The sequence below is a fragment of the Haliotis cracherodii genome, unplaced genomic scaffold (genome assembly GCF_022045235.1).
Source record: "Haliotis cracherodii isolate W230 unplaced genomic scaffold, xgHalCrac1.p SCAF_16, whole genome shotgun sequence".
NCBI lineage: Eukaryota > Metazoa > Mollusca > Gastropoda > Lepetellida > Haliotidae > Haliotis > Haliotis cracherodii.
Window position 1 is genome coordinate 761,594 of NW_027266271.1, and position 22,972 is coordinate 784,565.

The following is a 22,972-nucleotide window of genomic DNA, read 5'->3' on the forward strand; positions in this document are numbered from 1 at the left end:
AATAATCTATGTTCCATTGACATAATATAGGAAGCTATCACGTTTCATGGATAGTTGCCAAACTATTAGTACCCATGTGTTTATGTTGTATTTGCTCGAAAATGTAAAGAGGCAACTTCTACCATACCACCACCAAGTTACAATGTAACTGTCACGGTCGCTATTCTAAGATGCGTCGTAAATCACACAGGACAACAAAGTCCTAAGAACAGCTAACGTAAATATTATATAAAAAGTAGACTGCAATCTTTTATTTATGATTGATTGATTGATCTTTGACGAGTTTATAGATTTTCGACAACGAGGTCCATTTACACCTTGTCCAGAATGACGGCTTACAAAATCTTAAAAATGTTATGAAGTAGAGAACCTGCGACAGACTTTCCCCTTGGATGATAAAGGGACATATATGTCCCTCCTCTTCAACCCTCACTTTGAAGTCGAAAAAAATTCTAATTGTTTTAGGTTTATGGGAATATACAAACGCAAACAAAATAATCGAATTTCCGAATTTTATATTTTCTGTTTTCACTAAGAATTCAACCCATGAACCACTTTTATCCGCTGTAGTGTTCCAAAAGATTAGCGAGACTGTTGTCAGTTGATTTTGTTGGTCTAGTTTCCACCCAATAAAATTGCCCGCCATCAGATTTTGGTTTACCACAGCAAACGCAAGATGACACACTTATCACAGGTGTGTCCCTCCCCTGTATCGGCATTAGCGTAGCCATTTTGGGAAATCACCGGATGTAACGTCAAATAAACACGCTGGGTGTTTTTACCGGCTCCTAACTTGGCGCAAGTTGACGACGCGCATAGGGAGCCGGGAACCAGCTTAAGATCCATCGGCGAAACAATCCCATGTGACATCAGCCTAGCAACAACTTTGCTGGGGTCATCGAGTGTGCATAAGCCCCTGTCTGTGATCTGTCATCTCCACAGGCAATGTCGTTGAATAAGCCAAGGGATGTTGAGAGGAAGGGGGAAAAGTATGTAGGTTTTTCTTTAAATAAGCACATGAAGGTTTGCCTCCTGTTTTCTGTTAAATAATAAACTTTCAATTAAACTACAGTAAACTACGGTTATAACGAACACGCTTAAAACGAACTGACGGATATAACGAACTTACTTTTGGTCCCGACTATTTGCTGTAGTTATGCTGTATATATGCTTATAACGAACTACGGTTATAACGAACTAAAATTAGTAGTCCCTTTGAGTTCGTTATAACCATACTTTACTGTACATTCATTGTTATGTTTTGTCCATCTATAATTAGAATTGATAACCTGGTCAGGAGCCTCACAGAACATAAAGAATACTGCATGGGGAGACCAGAACAGAATGCAAAACACCTCAGTAAACATCCAACCTTTGCACATTTCAATTTTGTTCCTGTCACTGGAAAACCTTATAAAAACGTTAGAGGGTGCCTATTACACATGAAATAAACATGACTGAATTTTTGTTTGTTCAAGAACAGATTAAAATGATTACTATCATATTGAAAAAAAAAATTATTATAAAGTATCGCGACAATGTTGAATCAACGCTATGCTTCAAAATGATTTTGATTTTTAGTTGGATTTGAAAGTTGTGATGATGTTGAAATGTAGACGTTGGATCATCATCAGATATCGATGTTAAAACAATGTTTTTCTTCAATGTTTAAATGACATTGATTTTTAATTGAATATGAAAGTTGTGATCATCATCAGATATCAATGTTGAAACGATGTTGCACTTCAACGTTGAAATGAAATTGAATTTTAGTTTACTTTTCAATTTTGAAACAATACCAGTTTTAAACATATTCTCAATATCAATAGGTCAATGTTGAATCAATGTTGAAAACAATGTCGGATTTCAACATATTTTCAAATATCGAAAGGCCATGTTGAATGAATGTTGAAAACAATGTCAGATTTCAACATATATTCAAATATCTAACAGTCAGTGTTGAAAAGTCAAATTCCAAAATATTTACACATATCGAAAGGCCAAAGTTGAATCAATGTTGAACACAACATCACATTTCAACACATCTTCTAATATTGAATTGTCAATGTTGAAATAACGTCAACACTGAAACAGTTGTCATGTGCCTTCTGGGAAAAGTATAAATTATATCTTATTGTGTTTAAAAAATAGATTAATAAAGTCTGCCTTTCTTGATCTGTGCTTCTAAAGCGTATTCTAATGTGACACCTACATGAGCCCAGGACCACAAAATGAGGAATGAATACACTCGATACACTTATGTCAGCTCTGCGAAGCCGTCACACTGCAGGCTCAAATGCCTTGCGATATACAGGTTAAGCGTTATGTGGAAATGTGAAACTGACTATAGTTTGACAATAGCTCTTTGTCAAGTAGTCAGTGTTTGGGGGGATAAAATCTTTTTATTTGTTGAGTCAGTTGCGGGCACATGGCTGTTGTAGACAGACAGTCAAAAGATTGTATGAACATCCCTGAAAACATTGCAGAAATCCCTATTTGTTCGTGGCTGTGATTTGTAACCCTCAGAGGAGAAATGAATGGAGGTCATGGACAAGGAGTTATTGCACACACCTGTTGATGTGAGTAATGTTGTTAGGTAGTTAAAATGGAGATGTAAAAAAATGTTATCAACTCTTGGATACATGCTGTCACCAGCCCATCATGGAACAGAGGTGCACCTAGACCGACATTGTGAAGCTGATACGCTGTCAACTGGTAGGTGGAGTCTTTAGTGTGTGAGCTTACACCTGGACAGGTAATGGTTCATGTTAAACCCACAACATTCACCAGCAGTGCTGCATGTCATAGGTATGCTTGACCTAGATCACAGTCTCGTCCTAATGTAGCCGGCAATATGCCAGTATGTAAGTTACACGGAGGATAACAATATGACGGGATTATGAGAATTTTCATTTGTGAAACTGGGTCAAGCACTGCACAGAAATATGGTATTTATTCCACACATATAGAAGAGGAATGAGAAACTTCTTAGGTCTGAATGTTTACTTACACATGCTAAATATTCCACACACTTACATGTGGAAGAGCTGGCTAGATATGATGGATTCAATGGAATTGTTAGACTGTCAGTAATGTGATGTAAATAGGAAGGGTTGTCTGTTAGGAGGCTCATAATTGTCTCCATATGCCCAACGTAAAGCATTGTGTGGTGGAATGGTTAATTAATGTTGATACTGCATCATAAAAGATATTGATTGTGAAAATATCTTCCTGTTTTATGATATGGCCCTTTACTTATTTGGGAACTATTATTCAAATGTAATGTGATTTTTCTTGTCTCTTGCAGCCATGCAATCTGTATTGAAAGGATACAATAAACCAACTAAATTAAGTAAATTGGTGATCAGTTTTTAGAAAGGCAGTGACATGAGGCTGTGTATTAAAATGGATGATGTGAATCTGAAAAGATTTCCATGCTATCATGAACTCATATGATGGGCAAAACTCATAGCCTATTATATATTATGTCCCTTAATTGTTGTCATTGTGGTGTAACACAAAAGTTATTTGTGATTCTATGTGCATGCTGTTTCTTAGTTTCAAATACCATCATATACATGAGGTCATAAACAAGTTGTAATTATGCCCTAGGCCAGCTTAATGAGTGGCAATTTGCCTGTTGACCATGGAGGCTAGGAACAAAGGTGCGGAAACTGTCTACATGTGGCCGTTGGCACAATGCTAAGTCATATCCACCTCAAGACTATAAACATCTAGTCTCTGAAATGAACATATATTACAGCAAAAGAAACAGTTGTTAAATTATCTTAATAAAACATAATTGTAGTAATCTAGACCTGCCCACTATTATAGTTTTGCATGGGCTGTATTGGATATATTTGTTTCAGGGTCTGTAGGACAGACCAATCCTCCATTTGGTCTCTAATCATATATCTCTCCATCGGAAATGAAGGCTAACTGAAATAACATAACTTGCTAGCTGTGTTGGCTCACATCAACAGTATTACCTTGTATTCAATAAGGACAAATATTTCAATGAAGGGAAGTTTCTTTGTGGTAAGGGTGAGAAATCTTTTTAGCATATAAAATGTATATGTTAACATACATTGTATATAAGTTGACATACTCTGTATTTTGAGCCAAACTCATACTTAAGATGCTGTAGATAAAACTGGTAATGCAAGGTCACCTTTTTTAACAGAAGTTTTAAGCTGTACAAGGTTTGAGACAATGCATCTGAACTGATTGATGACCAGCATGAATAAAAATAAGTTTTAGAAATTAAACTGCCCTATTTATTATGAAAATATAAAAAATATTTTTTCTGAAATAATGATTATTGTAATTTCAAACTCATTTTTAAGCAGCTACAGATAAATTTGTCTTCCAATGACCTCTCACAGAGTTCTTCATGTATTCATGCTGTGCTTTGTTTTCAATTGGACATCTCTCCATTGAAATCAAGGCAACTTGTTATGGGTCGCTTGAAGGTAACTTGTCATTAGGTCAATGAAAGTTGGGACATGTCATCCTTAGGGTGGAGATAGGAAAAGGTTGTGAGTCACCCACGTACAAGGTAAAGCTAACTGAAGGTCATTCATATTAATCATAGAATATGTTGTCATTTTCACTGTTGTTGTTTTCATTAAATTGCCTTTTTCTTTATACATGAAGTGATCATATTATGACAAGTGATAATCCTATGAGATCAGTAGTATGTCACAGCAACCTACTCTCGATTTGTAAGAATATGCTATATTTTTGTTGAATTCATTGAATTCCACCTATTGGCATCACATTTGGTTTAGAATAAAATGGAAAATGTAACTATCATCCATATGGTAGAGCAATGAAGTGGGAAGGTTTTAAGTAACTTTCACTGATGGTCATGGTAGGGCTGGGACAGGTTATTTGGGTACCGGGTCGGGTGGGTGCTGAGTAGGACCTGGGTACCCACAGGACTACCGGACCCGGGATATTTGTTTAATGACAAAAATTATCTAGAAATTATGTATGGTCACACTACAAGTCACTAATATTCGCATTTCTTTCTAACTATGCACCCATACCTTTTGATGTTTCATATGGTTGAATAAAGATGTATTTTAATTCAACTTCTGTGTATAAATGACCAGATTGTTTAATACATGTATCTAAATACGTTTTGCCAGGGCACTGCTAAAAGTATTCCCAGTCAGACATTTTGAGACAACTCCTGAGACCTACAGTGGGTACCTGGGTAGGGTCAGGTAATAGAGTGGTAGGTACCTGGGTAGTAAATTTGGACTCGTCCTAGCCCTAGGTGATGGTCACTTGTAAGGTTGCTCTAATGTTTTGTTCTAAACCAACCACATGTTAAACTAGAGACAATTTATGGATAACAACTTCTTTAATTACTGTTATCCATAAATTGTCTCTACTTTGTCATCCGTCAACTTCTAAGTAATGCCAGCAAACAATTCAACCACAAGTTGCAATGAAATGTTTGTAAGAGATATGGCACCCATGTTTTCAACTACGAAAAAGCATGCATGATGAGCCCAAATTGAAGCTCAAGGTCATTAAACAGGAAGTGCATATAACTTTCTTATTAATGTATGGGGTTCTCCATTTTAAAGTTGTCTTGAATTAGACATGTGTTTCATAAAGTTATGTCATAAAACCAGAATTGCATATAACTTCCTTATTAACTTGGAGGCATATGACTTTCTGTTTCAAAGTCACTCAACAAATGACATGTACTGAGCCAATCAGATGTCAGCTTTCTAGACCGATTTTGTTTCTTTTGCATCCAATTTCAGTTATTTTGTGTATCATTGTGTAAATTCCAAAGTATGAGCCATAAGTTGAATATTTAACAGTGTCGTTAGGGACAAACCATTTGATATTCTGGGGGTGGACGGGATTGTTGCAATCATAATATATCATCACAGCTAAGAAAACATTTATTTTTTTTAGAGAAAAACACCTTCAACAATGTAATTTTAGTGGCATCTTCCCAAAGCAAGGGAGTTAACTGACTATAAATGTTCAGTTTCCACATTGCCAAACTAGGCTGGAATTTAGGAGTTATGATTTGACTGGACTAATGAGTCCTTATGCATTGTCCAATCAAAATTGCCTAACCAAATCAAAATTGACATCTGGTTCTTAAACTGTTGTGCAGATTAAGGTCGTTTGCAGGATTTGCAAAGCATTTGTACCGTCAACTGGGTGTATGCAGATATTTTCCTCATCTTTTCATGTTTTAAATGAAGGTGCTTAAGTACTTTGCTGCATTTTGCAAGGTAAAACCGTTTGATAACAATACAGATGATTATCGATCAGACCACCTTCACTGGGCGCCACCATTTTGTTTGAATCTGACTGGTCAATAGGAGGGACATAGAAAGAACATAACTTGTAGTTTCAATGCAGCCATGCTGAGATGCAATGTTTGTAATTATTATGCAGATGAAGTTACATAACACTTCCTTTTGGTATGTCCATGTTATACAGAAATTAGAAAACTGCTCATTATTTGTTATTTGCATTAATACTTCACTGGGTTGTCTGCACTCCACTCCACCGTCACCTGTGAATACATACGGCTGCTTTATATGGTGTAGTCACATTTTTTAACCAACCAATCAAGACAGTACAAAGGAAACCAATGAGTGTTAGACAAATAAGTTCCCAGATTACATTGGCAATTTCTTGTCACAACTTGCAGCCATTCATACATTGTGATCACATGATTCTGAGTACACATGAATGACATGGCATTTAATTATTTGTTGGGTTATTTGGTGACAGAAACGTGTGGGAGGGAACACTGTTAGGATAACATGGATCACAGTAAGGACCTAGGAAAGCCTAGGCATGTGCTACTGATGCCACAAGGATGAGTCAGTTTAAGTCTTTGAATCATTACTGGACAAATGTAGTGATGAAAGTGGCTTGGGTGGAAGTTCCATGACAGTTTCATGTAACCAAAATAGTTGTCATCAAACTACTTCATCCTGCTCACTCGATATTTTTGTGAGAAGAATAATTGCAACCAAAAATGAGAAAACAATAATATATACAAGAATACCCTTACAAATGCATTTATTTGCATGCCTTTTTGGCTTTGGCTCCCATGCTTAAAATGCATGAGAAAGGGATGTAACACCCTTCAACCAAATACACAGCTTGAAAGCCTTGTACCATCCTTGACATATGAGGGCTGGCTGAAAAGTTCTAAGCCTAAGTGGGATATCTTAATCGGATTGAAACAAACTTTTGCCACCAACAAGTACAAGCATTTAGTGAATCATAGACATAAGAACTGCAACTGTAGTGTTATTATTGTCTTTGTACCAGACCATCTTGTGAACCTACCCATTGAAATCACCAGAAATGGACAAAACTGTCTCTAGGGCAGTCATCAAGTACCTGCAACTGAAAGGGCTAACTCCAACACAGATACATGCTGATATGGTCTCCACTTTAGGGAATGATGCCCCTTCCTTTTCCACTGTAAAGAAGTGGCCTGCGGAATTCAAGCATGGCAGAGAGAGCCTTGACGATGACCCGCGTCCAGGAAGGCCTTCAACAGCTACCATTCCGGAAAACATTACCCGGGTGCATGACATGGGGATGGCTGATCGACGATTGACCACTCGACATATTGCCAGTGTTGTGGGCATCTCTCATGAGAGGGTTGAGCACATTATCACTAACGAGTTGGGAATGACAAAAGTTTCTGCAATATGGGTACCAAAGCTCTTGACAGCGGATCAGAAACGTGTCAGATTCCTGATGTCCCGTGACAATTTATGCTGTTTTGAAGCAGATCCCAATGATTTTTTGGCCCGATTTGTAACCATGGATGCGACCTGGATTCATCACTTTCAACCAGAAACCAAAATTCAGTCTAAACAATGGAAGCATCCGGAATCACCAGCCCACCAAAAAGCCAAGTCGGTTCCTTCTGCTGGAAAGGTGATGGCTTCAGTCTTTTGGGATTCCAAGGGTATTCTGCTTATTGACTATCTTGAAAAAGGCCAGACTATCAATGGAAGATATTATGCTGACCTACTGAGACAGTTGCGTGAAGCTATCAAAGCTAAGCGACGGGGAATGCTCATTAAAGGAGTCCTGTTCCACCAAGACAATGCTCCTGTTCACAAATCGGTGGTTGCCATGTCAGCGATCCATGATTGTGGCTTCGAACTCATGGACCATCCGGACCGCCTCCGTGGTCTAGTGGTTAAAGACGTTAAAAGATGGTACTTAAGGTTACCCTGTCTGGCGCTCGGCATTAAGGGGCTAAAACCAGGACTGGTCGGCTTGGAGTCAGTATACTGTGTCTGAGTTGGATATTTATGTTAAACTGAGGCATGGTATCTCAGTGAGCTAGCACTATAAATCGGCATCAGTCCGGACTAGTACAAGCAGCCACACAAACACACACACGTACATGCACGTCGCTATATAAGTGCAATAATCTTGGACGCGACGTTAAACCCCATTTCACCTCACCTCACCACATTGACCATCCCCCTTATTCACCCAATTTGGCCCCGTCAGACTTCCACCTGTTTCCCAAAATGAAAAAGGAACTAGCCGGTCGCCATTTTCCTAGTAATGATGACGTCATTTCCGCTGTGAATGACTTTTTTAGGGTGGCTGAAGAAAATTTCTTCTTGACCAGCATCCAGGCCTTGAAGCATCGATGGCAAAAGTGTGTAAACTTGGAAGGGGACTATGTGGAGAAATAAATGAAAACCATCGACTTGGTACGGGTCTTTCAAAGTTAGGCTTAGAACTTTTCAGCCAGCCCTCGTAACAAACCTGATAGATTCATTGCAAAAGATGTTCCTCAGTAGATAGATTGTATTCAGACGGGTGATGATTGAATATTTACAACATCAATAAATGAATAACTGCATTCTTGTGCATAATATTGGAAACTATCAAATCGGCAAAATCAAATAATTATAATAGTTCCCATCAATAATTCCTCTATCACCATGAATTAAAGGGGCTCTGATATACAGCTATTTTCTGGGACTGGTTTTTTTTTTTCCGTGAGTACCAGATGATGTCTGAGAAATCTCAGCTAGTTCGCGACCTGTGCTGCGCCAACGCTAAGTGTTTTTATTGATGGTATAAGTGTGTATCGTCACATTGATCAACAAAATGAAATGTAGGTATCTTTGGGGGGAGCATTAGCAATGGTGACAAAGTCACTTGCTTGTTATTATATGTTATAGTCAATGTCTAAAATTACTAAAAATATTAAATGCCTAGATATTCAGGTATTTTACATATTGACTGAAAAATTATTATGATAATGAATTCCAAATATTTTGATGTTTAATTTCATCACTCAGTGACTGAAAATGATAGGATTAAGAGAAAAGAAAAGTACATTTAATTTTGGGGTCTTTAATCCCAGCATTTATAGGCAATTGTGATGTTTTAAGGCCTTTTGAACATCTCAGTAAGTTTTAGTCAATCTAAATTTCCTGTGTGAATCACATTTTACACATAATGACTAAAATAAATTTTAAATGTCACCCGTATACCACCTGCTATCACTAGTAAATAAGTATGAACTCAATAATGAGATAGACATCTATTCTACCTCTTCTCATACCAATACTACCTCTTTTCATTTCCCGGGATCAGGTGGTCAGGCTCGCTGACTTGGTTGATGCATGTCATTGATTCCAATTGTGTGGATTGATGCTCATAATGTCAATCACTGGATTGTGTGGTCCAGACTTGATTATTTACAGACCGCCATCATATAGCTGTAATATTGTTGAGTGCGGCGTTAAACAACAAACAAAGAAACAAAAAATCTTCTCATTTTCCCAACAAACATGCATGGGCAAGTCGAGTTTAAGAACAAATAAGTGTATGTGACCATAACGTAACTTATGCACAGCATCATTCAAGAGAAAACCTAAAACGATATTCTCTTATATGATCACCTAAGGTACACAGACCATTGTTACTAACAATTGAAAGACCCGAACACTTTTATGATTTAGCATATCATGTCTTAGCACACCTACAGTATACAATCTGATGAATGTTTATGCGGCAGATTAGTTTTTAATGTAATCAAACATCTATTTATGTATTGTAAAAAGACTCAATAACAAAGACATACTCTTGTTGAGTCTATTATTGATTTACTAGATGTGACAACTTTTTCTAGCATCTGGAACGATGATTACGATATCTTTCTGTCCTTTTCACTTGGCGGCTTGCCAACACAAAGTACCATGGCTACTGAATACAACTTATGAACAAATATAATGCTCCTTGCATGTAAAACTGTTGAATGGAAAAACCTACTCAGTAACATTATATGATAACGATGTGAAACTGCCTGTACAAACAATATATCCCCAGTTATATATACATTTGTGGAATACTGTAATATCTGATATCAATGTATCTTCATCACTTGGAAGAAATAAGGATGATCTGTCTATGTCACTATTGACAAATCCACTGTGCAAGACAACAGTGATTAGTCAGTCTACGTATTTTCTGTTAATCCTTTGATGGATGTTTTTTTGGTAACTGAACTGATCATTCCTCTCTTGCTACACTGTCACATGGGAACCTTTGTCAGGTACTCTGAGCGTTGCTACCACTAATTATACCTTTAATGCATTCATTAACTGAGCATCAAGTGAAAATGGACAAATACACAGGTGTAGGGTTATACCAGTAAAACATAAATGACAACAAGGGAGTAAGTAGCAACTGTATTATCACCCGTTAAGATCCGGGGTGGAATAGGTCTTCAGCAACCCATGCTTGCCATAAAAGGCAACTATGCTTGCCGTATTTGGTATATGTGTTGTTAGTTGTGGGGTTCAACACATACATTCCGGTTTTGTGATATTTAAATTTTGACCTTGATTTGACCTTTGCACTATGACCATGCTCTTTAATTCCCTCACAATGCTATTCCTCACACTGCAAACATCATGCACTCAGCAATTACTGAATCAATGATGCTGAAACTTCACATGCCAGTTCTTGTCCAACAACTGTTCCTCAAATGTTTGACAGTTGTTCAGACATTAAATGTATCCCTTAGAACAAACCTCAAAGACTAAAAATGAGAAGACTCCCAAGAAGCAATCTACATAAAACAAATCCAAGTATCAGTCAACCTTGATCAAGGCGATAGCATACGTCCTGATTACCAACCCATCACAGTTTCCAATCAGTTGTAATCCTCTTGTTTATAAACTGACGTCCAAAAGAAACTTTACCAACTGAAAATATAAATTTCAGACAAAGTATAATTTTTTCCCCGATGAAGTCTATCTAAAACACATTACCTAAATACAACAATAGTGTATGCAGAAAATGTTAATCGTCTGTTACATGTTTGCGAAATAATACGCGAAAAAGTAAAAAACGTGCACCACGGACAACTGCAAATGCACGTGCGGGTAATGGTATAAAACGATTGCAACGGCAAGTCAGACATCCACAATGATAAAAAATCACAAAAGAAATGCCACGACTCACAGTCGAACAGCGTGAACGAGCCTTGGGTAACGTTACAGACAGACAGGGTGGACCGCTGACAGGCCAAGAACAGGCAGATCCGGGGTGACCATGCCCCATGATGACCGGTACTTGCATACCTTGCACCTCCAAAATCGCTTCCTGACAGTGGTCAGGAGACTCAGGGCTCATGGAATCAGAGCTTTTAGACCATACAACGGACAGCTATTGACAGCGCAACATAGTCGTGCGATTGAGATGGCAGAGGCAACGTGACTGGCAGAGGGTTGTCTTCACTGACGAAAGTCGATTCTGTATGTTTAGGGCTGATGGAAGACAACGTGTTTACTGCCGAAGGGGTGAACGAACGGCGGCGTGTTGGTGCAGGAGGTCGTACCATATGATGGAGGGAGTGTCATGGTGTGGGGAGGGATCTGTGTGCAGGAGCGGACACCGCTGGTTATCGTTGACGGAAACTTGACAGCTCAGCATTACATGGATAACATTCTTCGTCCAGTTGTCCTACCATTTCTCCAACAGCAGCCACGTGGTGTCATTTATCAGCATGACAACGCTAGAGCCCATACAGCCAGAATTGTCACTAACATCCTCGCAGCCAACAACGTCAACGTCCCGCTGTGGCCTGCACGCTCACCCGACATTTCCCCCATAAAACACCTCTGGGACTTGATGGATCGTCATGTTCGACAACGACCACACTCTCCAGCCAACCGGCAAGAACTGATCTTGGCCCTCCGAGAAGAATGGCGTCAAATCCCACGTCACCTCATCAGACGACTGACTTTTTCTGTGCGTCAAGGAGTTTTTGCCTGTATTGATACATTTGGTCGTCACACACCCTACTATTGACTTGTTACTGAACGTAAAGCGATTGGTTATGTACTCTGCCTATTGTCCATGATTCTGAAAGGTCGAGTTTTGTACCACACCCAACTTTGGGGGGCTCTGATGTCATTCTCGGTCGCGGTATGATTGTCATTTTCAGTGTTGATTATGTTGATATATTGATCTTCTCAATACACTTTACTTCATGCATGTATGTTTTGTTGTTTTTGAGCAAGAGTGATTTCAAACTCTGGTAAAGTTTCTTTTGGACGTCAGTTTACTTCTGGCTTCACCTGTTAGGATTTTCTGCCATAGATGTCACACAGGAGGCTTCTCCACTCTCCTGTTATCACAACCTTGTCTATTCAGCTATATAAACATTACATGTACATATGCTAATACGTGTATATATGCTTCTCATGCCTTGGTTAATCAAGCAAAATAAATATCAAAAGTATTACATCCCCCTTTTATGTAAAATTTAACCAGAACATAAAATAAACTATCGTGGCAAATGATTCATGACTAGAACATGGCATTTAAGATTTTAACTCAATGTCTCAGCATTTAGAATCATTGTGAAATTATTTCAAATTGTTAGATCTCATGCTCCTATTGTCTAAGAGAAGAAAGCCATCTGCTACTATTACTCATGCAGATCTGTCACATGACGAGAGGTCTCACTAAGGGGAATGTGGTTATTCATGTGGCTTGGGCTGGCTATTCACCACCTAGGTGGTCTGCTGCTGACAGGTCACCCCAACGTAACTTCTGGGGCTGCTGGGCATTACTCACAGATGCAGAAGAGGTTACATCTGTGGCTAACTTTAATACAGATTTCACACCTTCCTTACGCATTAAGCATAGCAAGAAATCAGCCCCTCACTGGATGGAATGCTATTACAAAGGCGAAGGAGAACAGATGCCTTCCACTATTCCCATCAAGAAAGACTATAAGACACATAATGCGCCTCTGATCCATGTACCAGTTGATGAGTTAAGAATATTTCTACAAGGATTAGCCTTCAGGTTATTAGATTAAAGGAGATGGATCAAGTGAACAGGCATATGATGAACATTGGAACCCATAGTAACTGGTTTGCTGCAGGCATTCAGCATCTACTTCCACCTATCTAGGAGTAATACATGAATTACTAGCAGGAACCCCTCAGATGAAGCTGGATCAGGTTGGATTTGTACATAGTGCTCTTGAAGGCATTCTCAAAATGCAGGAGGCATTACTAACCGCTCAAACCAGGATGTCAGCTCTATTCGTCCTCTCGCAAATACATCTTTTTTCCAAAGTGTGTAGCAAGATGCCCAAACCCTTGAGAAAATCAGTTCTGTCACAATCCTTAACCTCCCTGGAGCTATTTTACAACAATCTGTGGTCTGTCATAGACAAAGTTAGTCGCAAGATCAAGGAACACTTTCAGTCATCAACTATTAGCCTAGTGGCTATTTCGCAGAAGCATCATGCGGATGCATGCATAGACGATCAGGACCCTCCCAAGAGAAGACACATTAAAGCTGGACAATATTCCTTTCGTGCGCCTCATTGGAAGGACAACAAGCTGGCTCATCAGTTTTTCAATGATAGAGTGGATACTAACTTCTAACAATGCTGCAGGGGTAAAGGCAAGCCCAACACCAGGGGCAGGGGTGTTGGCCAGAACGGACTTCTTACAAGTGTCCCAAGTTACTCCAAATCCTATCAACCTGGCTTGGCTAACGGACCTTGATTACAGATTTCAGCAAAATGCCAACTCCAGGACGATTCACATCTTACACTGACTATTGGATGTGAGTGATGTCAGACTGCTGGTTACTTGAAGTTGTAAGTACGGATACACGCTATATTTCCATCAACATCCAGCACTTGTATCCAAGCCTGTAGGCTGTTGATTCCATCTGGAAGGACACAATCTGGCAGCTGCAGATTTAGCTATATGGACATTACTAGTCAAAAGAGTCATATATGTATTGGAGGAGTCAGACTACTCACCAGTATTCCTTGTCCTAAGGAAGAACACATCGGACATGATTGTGATAATCAACGTAAAAGTGCTTGACAAGGATTACCGTGTACATCCAGCCAAGTTTCAAATGGAATCAGTAAAGACAGAACTTCTCTCAGGTTGGGAGATTCGGCTATCAGTCTGGATTTACAGGACACATATCTGCATAATCTCATCTATCCAAGCTGCCGTCACTATGTACGCTTTGTAGTTAACAGTCATAGGTATGAGTTCCTGGTTTTACCTTTCAGCATCTCCATAGCACCATTGCTATTTACCAGAATTATGCAATTTGTCGGCCCAACAGATCTGCCAGTAGTGAATGTCTTGTCTAGGAATTCTTTCATTAAGTACAGAGTGAGGCTGCAGCTGTGTTCCTCACAGTATTGTGTGAACACCTAAAGATCTCTCAACTTGAACATAATAATTCAACCTCTAAGCAATCAGACTACTGGAATTGAAATGGTGGTTCATTCATCAAAACATCATGATGGGCATTCCCCTTATTTTTCCTCCTCCAGAACATCATCTTTACAGGATGACAAGGCACTAGACTGCCAGGAGATGAAGACCTTATACCTAGCATTCAGGACATGGAGTCGAACAGTAACATCAGTCCTCAGTGCTGGTAGCAAAAACACCTCTGTGGTAGCTTACATCCAGAGGCAAGGAATTAAAATTTTTTGTCCAGATTGTCAGATTCGCAGAAACAAGATAATTCTGACAGAATGGTCCCATCTTGTCTAAACCACAAGCTCTCAATTTACGTCAACCTGGTACCAGACCTCCAAGCTCTACAGGGGGATGGTCTATTCATGAGTTGGGAAGGTCTATTTGCCTATTCATTCCCTCTTGGTCTCTCTTAAACAGAGTAAACAAGAAGGTAGTGGAGACAGATTGTGTCATCATTATGATAGTCCCGTCTTGGCCAAACAGAGCATGGTACCCAAGGTTGTTACCACTTCTCATGGAACAACCTCTCAAGCTGCCAGAATGGCATAATCTCTATGCCAATGAAGATCAGACTATTTTATGACAGTCTTCACCTACATGCCTCGCAACTGTCATGTCCAAAATGCATGCTTCCTGATCCTCAAAGTCCTGGTTACCTTCATTCTCAGCGATTTGTGATGCTAGATTGAGAAAGTTCTGACAGTAGCGGAGAGCAGGAGGATTGGGAGGCTTGGGTATAACCGTGCCAGTAGTTGCCAATTTCTTACTTCTTCTAAGACAGGATAAGAATTGGGGGCTACAGGTCAGCACAAGCTTCTGTTCTACATCATAATAGGCTCTCAATAGGTACTCACCCAGTACTTATTCAGTTTGAGATCTTTCCAACGAGAAGACATCAAAGTTCCAAGTCCATTCCCTACATGATCTCTTCTGTTGTTCTATCAGCTGTTTTATTAGCTCCTTTTGCTCCTAAAGCTTCTCTTTTGCAAGTTTCCAGGAAAACAACTTTCCTCCTAGCCATGACCACGGCAGCCAGAGTGTTGGAAGTTACATGCCATTGATTTTTCCTCACTCACAATCAGGATTAAAGTATGATAACTCTGAGAACCCTTCCAAAGTTTATCGCTAAGAATCAGTCTGAAGTAGCCAAACCACTTGGACATTGACATTTTTAAACAAAGTTGTGGATGGACCAGACAGATTACTGTTACAGCCACTGAAGGTCATATAATGTACAGGCAGACTATTCTTATTCTGCAAGCCTACCGGTATGTCAATCAGATATCACTGAGGCTACAGTAGCAGGATAACTTAAGACCACCATAACATACAGTTATCAACGAGCTCAACTCAGATGGTTAATTATTTTGTGGTCAAATTGAACATCTTCTGATGTGTTACTTTCATGTTGTGTTTTGTCATTATCTCCTACCAATAAGTTTGTGGAGGTTGACCGTGGGCTACAAAACCCTTTATTTCTCTTGTCATCAGTTACAATTAACAGTGTAACCTCTCACAGTGTTCACGTTAGTAAAATTATTTGTTAGTGAAATGAGACAGTAAACCTTTTGTCAGTTGTCCCTTGAATTCCCATGTTATCTTGTGGGCATTTTCTGAATTCCCATGACACTCTGGTGTGCAGGTTGGTTCCATAACAACTACATATGTTCCTCTGGTACTGAGTTTGCACTTGCATAGTACGGAGTAAGGAGCATCAGCTAGCTTGCCAAACACTGCCAAATATCGTACTTTCCTTGCAAAAGTCTATTTGATATAATCTATTTGGTTTGTTAGTATTCCAGACATTTGGCAGTGTTTGTCAAGCTAGCAGATGCACCTTACTCTATAAGAATGATTCTCATTTCATCTTATTTTGTGCAATGACCAAGGAGGGAGGGTCAGCAGTATGACTTTTGTATGTTGTAGTCAGTTCAAACTTTTACATACTCATTTCAATAAAACAAATTCAGAAACAGCTTTGAACGAATTAACATATGCCACCTTGCACAGATACTTCACATCTAAAAGTTATACAAAATATACTAAACATAATGGCAGAACATTTCATATTTGTCATCTAATCTAATAAACAGCAGTACCATTTTAATCAGCAGTCTTGGCAGCATGGTAGTCACAATGCCTTACATGTATGTACTAGGTGTTACTATAGCTATAGTGCAAACATACAAAAAGTGAAGGAGCATTATCCTTCTGTATTTTGTTGTCTTCTTTTCTAGTGCAAGCATTCCTAGGTGAAAAGGACATTGTCCTGCCTGCCTTTTATAACTACCAAGCTGAAGAAAAGTGTTTGATGCTGATAAAACGTCCAAAGGACAACTTTAAAAAAGTAAGTCTTCCTGAAATGGTTTGTGCCATTTTCCTTGTTCTTAGATGACAAACCATTTGGTTTAGTGTGAAAAATACAGATAGGGGCCATTTGTACTGTTATATTATCTTTCAGTGGCATTTTAGAAGCTGTAATTTCACTAACTGTTTACAACTTCTTTATTCTTTCCATGTGACATTTTGGTACCGAGGCTATAGTAGCCTCAGATACCACTGAAAGAGAAATTAAATTTGGTGGATGCCTAGTTTATATAGTTGTGGGGTGCAACATATACATGATATAGGTTCTGTTTTTTTTAAAATATTTTAAATCTTTTTGCACACACTGAAATTTGAAACTTCTTATGGCCATTATTCAGCCATTGTCTTTGAAAATGTAATGAGTGAGTATGGATTGATGTTGCTTTTAGCTATATTCCAGCTATATCACCACAGGGGACACCAGAATGGGCTTTTCACATTGCCTTCAGTGTGATGAGCAAACCCTTAAACCAGTAGGCTATCCCACAACCCCTGAAAATGTAATGAAATTTGTAGCTAGAAGTGGGGCTCAACACACATGTTCCGTTTCTCGCAATATTTTTTACCTTTATGTGACCTTTGCACTTTGACCACGATCTTAAATTTTCTCAAAATGCGTTTCCTGGCACTGTAAACATTATGTCCTCGGAAACCACGAGACCCTATGAAGCTGAGACTTTACACCCCAACAACTTTGGATCCAAATTTTCATCAGCCATATTGAAAAAGATGTAAATCCATCATATACCTTACTTCTACCTTACACCATAGTCAAGTCCTCCACAAAGAAGTGGTCATCCAAACACTTGGTGATGTATGGTGACGGGTCCTCAAGCAGCCCCGATCTGTCCATCACCGAGGTAATATGGAAACAACAGTATTGCAGTTAACTCCCATCACTGTCAGCATGTTTCAGCTGCTATTCCAATCAATGGTTGAGTCCATGAAGGCATCCATCACCTTGTCTATTATGGCCATGATGGATCAGTGTTTGTAAAAAATGTCCAACACTATTTCTACCTATAACAGCCGGTTGTGTGTACAGACATTCTATGTGTCTCTTATTGAGTATTGACGGACCACATCTCTCCCCTCAATACGGATAATTGTAATCAACATGATTTGCTAGATGTCATCAGTATTGAGGCTGATCTTACCGACAGGTTAGCAGCTAGATGTTTGTCTGGTGTGCAGCATAAGCCTCAATTGTCCCTACGTAACAGAACCCCTCCTCACACACATGATCAGCAGTTACCGCTAGCACACCAACAGGATGATCTGCTACATCTTGTTCTACACAGGATCAAATGGACTACAGCAGTCTAGCAGGGATAGAGTGGTGCCCAGATAGTTGACTGTCAACAGAAGGCTACAGCAGTCTAGCAGGGATACTTCGCCCCCACAAGGCGTGGTGCAAAGATAGTTGACTGTCAACAGAAGGCTACAGCAGTCTAGCAGGGATACTTCACCCCCACATGGCGTGGTGCACATATAGTTGACTGTCAACAGAAGGCTACAGCAGTCTAGCAGGGATACTTCGCCCCCACATGGCGTGGTGCACACATAGTTGACTGTCAACAGAAGGCTACAGCAGTCTAGCAGGGATACTTCGCAACCACATAGTTGACTGTCAACAGAAGGCTACAGCAGTCTAGCAGGGATACTTCACCCCCACATGGCTCGGTGCACAGATAGTTGACTGTCAACAGAAGGCTACAGCAGTCTAGCAGGGATACTTCGCCCCCACAAGGCGTGGTGCAAAGATAGTTGACTGTCAACAGAAGGCTACAGCAGTCTAGCAGGGATACTTCACCCCCACATGGCGTGGTGCAAAGATAGTTGACTGTCAACAGAAGGCTACAGCAGTCTAGCAGGGATACTTCGCCCCCACATGGCGTGGTGCACACATAGTTGACTGTCAACAGAAGGCTACAGCAGTCTAGCAGGGATACTTCGCAACCACATAGTTGACTGTCAACAGAAGGCTACAGCAGTCTAGCAGGGATACTTCGCCCCCACAAGGCGTGGTGCACAGATAGTTGACTGTCAACAGAAGGCTACAGCAGTCTAGCAGGGATACTTCACCCCCACATGGCTCGGTGCACAGATAGTTGACTGTCAACAGAAGGCTACAGCAGTCTAGCAGGGATACTTCGCCCCCACAAGGCGTGGTGCACAGATAGTTGACTGTCAACAGAAGGCTACAGCAGTCTAGCAGGGATACTTCGCCCCCACATGGCGTGGTGCACTGATAGTTTAGTTGACTGTCAACAGAAGGCTACAGCAGTCTAGCAGGGATACTTCACCCCCACATGGCGTGGTGCACAGATGGTTGACTGTCAACAGAAGGCTACAGCAGTCTAGCAGGGATACTTCGCCCCCACATGGCGTGGTGCACACATAGTTGACTGTCAACAGAAGGCTACAGCAGTCTAGCAGGTATACTTCGCCCCCACATGGCGTGGTGCACACATAGTTGACTGTCAACAGAAGGCTACAGCAGTCTAGCAGGGATACTTCACCCCCACATGGCGTGGTGCACTGATAGTTGACTGTCAACAGAAGGCTACAGCAGTCTAGCAGGGATACTTCGCCCCCACATGTCGTGGTGCACACATAGTTGACTGTCAACAGAAGGCTACAGCAGTCTAGCAGGTATACTTCGCCCCCACATGGCGTGGTGCACACATAGTTGACTGTCAACAGAAGGCTACAGCAGTCTAGCAGGGATACTTCACCCCCACATGTCGTGGTGCACTGATAGTTGACTCAACAGAAGGCTACAGCAGTCTAGCAGGGATACTTCGCCCCCACAAGGCGTGGTGCAAAGATAGTTGACTGTCAACAGAAGGCTACAGCAGTCTAGCAGGGATACTTCACCCTCACATGGCGTGGTGCAAAGATAGTTGACTGTCAACAGAAGGCTACAGCAGTCTAGCAGGGATACTTCGCCCCCACATGGCATGGTGCACACATAGTTGACTGTCAACAGAAGGCTACAGCAGTCTAGCAGGGATACTTCGCCCCCACAAGGCGTGGTGCACAGATAGTTGACTGTCAACAGAAGGCTACAGCAGTCTAGCAGGGATACTTCGCCCCCACATGGCGTGGTGCACACATAGTTGACTGTCAACAGAAGGCTACAGCAGTCTAGCAGGGATACTTCGCCCCCACATAGTTGACTGTCAACAGAAGGCTACAGCAGTCTAGCAGGGATACTTCGCCCCCACAAGGCGTGGTGCACACATAGTTGACTGTCAACAGAAGGCTACAGCAGTCTAGCAGGGATACTTCACCCCCACATGGCGTGGTGCACACATAGTTGACTGTCAACAGAAGGCTACAGCAGTCTAGCAGGGATACTTCGCCCCCACAAGGCGTGGTGCACAGATAGTTGATTGTCAACAGAAGGCTACAGCAGTCTAGCAGGGATACTTCGCCCCCACATGGCGTGGTGCACTGATAGTTGACTGTCAACAGAAGGCTACAGCAGTCTAGCAGGTATACTTCGCCCCCACATGGCATGGTGCACAGATGGTTGACTGTCATCAGAAGGCTACAGCAGTCTAGCAGGGATACTTCGCCCCCACATGTCGTGGTGCACACATAGTTGACTGTCAACAGAAGGCTACAGCAGTCTAGCAGGTATACTTCGCCCCCACATGGCGTGGTGCACACATAGTTGACTGTCAACAGAAGGCTACAGCAGTCTAGCAGGGATACTTCGCCCCCACATGGCGTGAGGCACTGATAGTTGACTCAACAGAAGGCTACAGCAGTCTAGCAGGGATACTTTGCCCCCACATGGCGTGGTGCACACATAGTTGACTGTCAACAGAAGGCTACAGCAGTCTAGCAGGGATACTTCGCCCCCATATGGCATGGTGCACACATAGTTGACTGTCAACAGCTACAGGCAGGGTGGCTATTGATCCAGATTCTGTTCTTGCATCGATTGCCAGTGGTGTAAAGCTGGCAGTGACTATTGGTTTATTCAAACCAGACTGCACAGTTACAGAATTGATAGAGGATAGAGGAAATCTATCATCTGCTGAATGACCACCTGCAGTGTCTGAGTTGTCAACTGAACACCCAAGCCAGAGTTGGCACGGTCTATGACACGTACATTCAACACAATTAGCCTTCCTGTACCAACAAAGTCATTTGTCATGCCAATGATACTCTCACTCGCACACAGACGAATGACAAGTTGCCGTTACCTCCCATCAAACAGACGACCTACACCACTCATGACTCACTGTTTTCTCAATTGCCAGTGTTCAACATTATGGCATTGAAAACAAATGAACTGATGATGTATGAAATTATTGACAATTGACAATCATCCATAAATATGCTTTTATTCTTCTTGGATATATTTGCATATAACGGAAATTATTCTATCACACTAGTTGGGGTGGTGGTAATGCCACCTCAATTCTTGCCCCAAACAATGGCATCAATCACATTACAATACTTCCATGAAACAATGTAATTTATAGCCATATTTCCTGTTTCTCTATAAGTACCATCACAAAGGTGGTAATGGTTTTGTTTACGCAAGTGGGTAAAGCAGATTTGAGTTATCACGTGAATGTCCTGTGCAGCCTGGTCAAATAATCTCTATTGCAGGCAAAACTCTGCTTCTCTATGTGGTGAGTGTGACCAGCACAGTAATAACTGACATGAGAATACTGGTACATGGCATAGGTTATTTACGTTCAAAACATCATGCTATTTCATGAAACAACACTTGGAACCTCTAAAACATTCATTTGTTGACCTGACATGATTTTCATTTGAATAAGCTTTGTTTGGCATTTCCTTTACCTGATTGCATTGAAATCCTGTTTGTGAATAAAGTAAATGATTGTATTCATTCCAACTGCTATTACCCATACTGCATTATTGAAGTCCACATCCTTGGTCTCATTTGCTGATTATGGAGAGGGTTTTACTTTTCTTTTCAAAGGTAGGGCTACTTGGTTCAGTTTAGTCTAGGAGTGGAAAGACCTCTTATGTAGATACTTTCCTTTGGTCCCTGGCACGCTCACTATATAATTATCCTTGTTTTATATCTGATAAGAAGAAACATTTTATCCCCACCCAGCACAAACTGTCCTGTTCATCTCTAATCACAATGAGTTGACATTGAGTTCATCTTGCTAATGAGCTAGATGAATCATTAATGGCACAAAAGTCATAGTTGGTTAACTAGAAAACCTGATTGGTAGCGATTGTTTCCAGGCCCCTGCATTTTCTACTTATCAGGGTTTCACTGTAATTTACAGAATGTACAGTTGTTTCAAAGGATGTACTGGCTAACATATATTTATATACTTTTGTTTCAGATGTTGAAGGCCCACAGCTGGGCAAATGTTTATTTATCAGACGATCAATTATCCCCACCCAGAGATATACCCGTGCATTTTTACAGTAATACAATGACCAGGCTGAGAAAGCACACGAGTCGTGTGAGTATTTACATGGACTTCTAAAGCTGACAGATATAGTCATAACTGGCAAAACTTCAAACAAAAGTCACATATTTTTTCATGTATAATACTCACTCATTTTTAAAATGCACCACTAATAATGGGCAATTTAATCATGGAAAAAATATCTATAATATGAACTGACTTTTCCTTAGTATCATTATAGTATCAAAAACTACATGTAATTTTTGGGATATTTGGATATATTTGCACATTTCTCATGTAGGCTGGGATAGCAAACAATACATGTGTAGTGTAGAACATAAAGAATCATGCTTTCCCCTTTGTCATTCATGATCT

The 22,972-nt window shown here is 40.5% G+C and overlaps 1 protein-coding gene across 1 annotated transcript in view; it reads left to right on the forward strand.

Annotated features, from left to right (window-relative positions):
- Positions 1 to 2,594: 2,594 nt before the first annotated feature.
- Positions 2,595 to 22,972, forward strand: part of LOC139463337 (uncharacterized) — a 67,313-nt gene continuing 46,935 nt past the window's right edge. The window contains exons 1-3 of the mRNA XM_071244587.1: positions 2,595 to 2,715; positions 17,048 to 17,157; positions 22,529 to 22,651. Of these exons, the coding sequence (XP_071100688.1) occupies positions 2,622 to 2,715; positions 17,048 to 17,157; positions 22,529 to 22,651 (327 nt within the window). The 5' untranslated portion in view covers positions 2,595 to 2,621. The remainder of the gene's footprint in view (positions 2,716 to 17,047; positions 17,158 to 22,528; positions 22,652 to 22,972) is intronic.